The following is a 2,581-nucleotide window of genomic DNA, read 5'->3' on the forward strand; positions in this document are numbered from 1 at the left end:
TCTGCTTGGCCTGGAAGACACCTTCCAGGGACAGATACATCATATCCGTGCGATTCCCATCCATCTCCCATTTGAGTATCTCAGTTAGCTACCGGTAGAGGTAACTTGAAGTATGTGCACGCGGGGGTAGGACGAAGTCCCGGGGTTACAGGGTTCCGGGAAGAAAATTTGCTTGAACGGTTTTCAGTCTTGGCTGAACGGTATCCAGATTTCTTGAACATTTTCCCATAGATTCCTACTTCGAAATATATGCTTATGAGTGAGGCACAGCAGTCCGACGAGAAGAGATTGCGAATGGAGGATGAGAGGAATGCGAGTTACACTAAGCTTATGGTGGAGAGATGGAGGTGAGGCAGCCTTCCATAACCAAACTACCGGTACATGCCCCCAAGCTACAGTAACACCATCGTGGCTCCTGGTCCTACTTCCGTCATAGTACTGTACCATTAATGTGTGCTGTGTAGCAACAGGTTGGTATCAGCAAATCAGCAACAAATGTGTCTTAACCCTAGTTGTAATGGGGTACACCATTCCCATGCAAAAGCCACCGGTACAGTAGTTTAGACGATGTTGTATTCGTACGCTTGATGTTAGCTAGCCCTTGGACACCAACAATGGCGATCACACCTCCAACTTGCGACGATATCGCCATGCAACTTCTCGAAGAACTTCAATTTGTGCGTTTCAAAATTCTTCAACCCACACTGAGTATACTTTAATCAAGTGTTTCGTAAATGTTTCGTAAATCAGTGGTATTTTTCTATACTTGAAGCACATATAAAAATCAGCATAAAACACCCCTTCAGCTCGACAGAGACCCCCGCTCAATAGAAACATACGACGAGCTGACTATTACACATAAAAGGAAATGACACCGTACGGAACTACAACTGTCGTTCGGCCTTGGCCAAGATCGCCGACATTTACAATCGCGCGGCTTCGTCGACCTCATCAAGCTTCCTTTCGGTACTGGCTTGGTGGGGCTTAGGATCGAACGGACCTGCATCCACTTTGCAGTTGGAGTTGTGATTGGGGTACGTGGCGTTGTTGAAGAAGGCGGCGAGGGTATTGCGGATGCAGCTGCTGCGCATTCTGTCGATGCCGTGACCGTACCCGTCGCGTGTGACCAACACCGCGTTGGAGCCCATGAGTCTGGCGAGCGCTCGGGCGCCGCGCAGGGGGGTGACGGGATCGATTTTGTTTTGCAGAATCAAAATCGGTTGGCGCAGCTGGACGTTCCACGGACCACTGTAGCGCTCCACGGGGCGAATCTTCCAGTACATGGCAGGCAAGGCATCATAGGCAAACTGCATGCCAAAGAGGGGGCTGTTACGCTTGGCCTCGCGGAGAGCGCGGTGCCAGTCCCGCGTCCCCTTCAATTCACCGTCATTGGCAATGTAGATGGGGAACTCCATGCTCATGCCAAGGTAGGAGGGGTTTGTCACGGGGCATGTATCGGGCACGGGGGGCGACACGTATTGGCCCCGCAACAAGTTGTGCAGATCGCGCGCCAAGCCGAGCCACTTCTTCGGGTCGTACAATGCCTGTAGGATCATGAATCGAACATCGGCCGCTGTGAGGACGGAGAAGTCGTCCCTGGCCGCCGTCGGCGCAATGACAGGCGTCTCCTCCATCGTGGCCAGAAACTCGCGAACGCGCCTGCCGACTTGGGGCTCGGACGCGAGCGGGCAGTTGGCCTGACCCGCCGCCTCGCATGTGTTGGCAAATGAATCAAACGTTTCGTCGGCATCAACGGTGGACGTGGCCAGCAGGTCCGACGAGGGTCCCGTGTACAGTGTCGGGTCGAGCACCGATTCGATCACGACGCGGCCGACGCGGTGGGGAAACATGTTGACATACGTGGCACCGAGAACGGTGCCGTAGGACTTGCCATAGTAGTTGACCACGGATTCGTTTAGGGCGGCCCGGATCAGGTCCATGTCCCGCGCCACGAACGACGTCGACAGGTGCTTGACGTAGTCGCCGTCGTACATTTCGCAGCGGCGGACTATGGCCTCTATGGACGCCCCGTACCGCCCCAACGATGTCTCGGCGGTCGGCGAGTCGAACGGCACGTTGCTCCGACTGGGCCACTCGTTCGAGGCGGTGTAGCCGTTCTTGGTGCAGCGCGCGGGGCGCGACATCCCCACCCCACGGGGGTCGAAACCCAACACGTCGTGCTGGCCCCCGAGGTACTGCGCGACGCCGCTTTCAGCAAAGGGCATGCCAGATATCCCCGGTCCCCCAGGGTTGAGGAGGATGGTGCCCTTGGCGGCATTGGGGACGCGGAAGCGGCGGACGGCGATATCGATAGTTTGGTTGGGCGACGGATCCAAGTGGTTGAGGGGGACTTTGAGAAACCCACATTGCACGCGGGTGTCGTTCGTGTCGGGGCATGGCTGCCAGTTGAACGGGGTTTGTTGCGCCCCCACGGTCATGACCGCGACGGCGAGCGTACCATAGATGCTAGGCATGATGCGGGTGTTTTGCTGGCAATTTCGAAATGACAAATCTTCATAAATATACCAAAACGACAACGTCGTAGCAAGGACCAAAATGTGTCTCACGGTCATTCCATCAG

The 2,581-nt window shown here is 55.4% G+C and overlaps 1 protein-coding gene across 1 annotated transcript; it reads right to left on the reverse strand.

Annotated features, from left to right (window-relative positions):
• Nucleotides 1-923: 923 nt before the first annotated feature.
• Nucleotides 924-2,489, reverse strand: H257_19229 (hypothetical protein; the record flags this gene model as incomplete). Its single annotated transcript, XM_009848376.1, has 1 exon — nt 924-2,489. A coding segment is annotated over one exon (1,566 nt), but the record flags the coding sequence as incomplete, so codon positions are not given.
• Between the last annotated feature and the right edge of the window lie 92 nt (nt 2,490-2,581).

Source organism: Aphanomyces astaci (genome assembly GCF_000520075.1).
Source record: "Aphanomyces astaci strain APO3 unplaced genomic scaffold supercont1.420, whole genome shotgun sequence".
Classification (NCBI taxonomy): Eukaryota; Oomycota; class Saprolegniomycetes; order Saprolegniales; family Verrucalvaceae; genus Aphanomyces; species Aphanomyces astaci.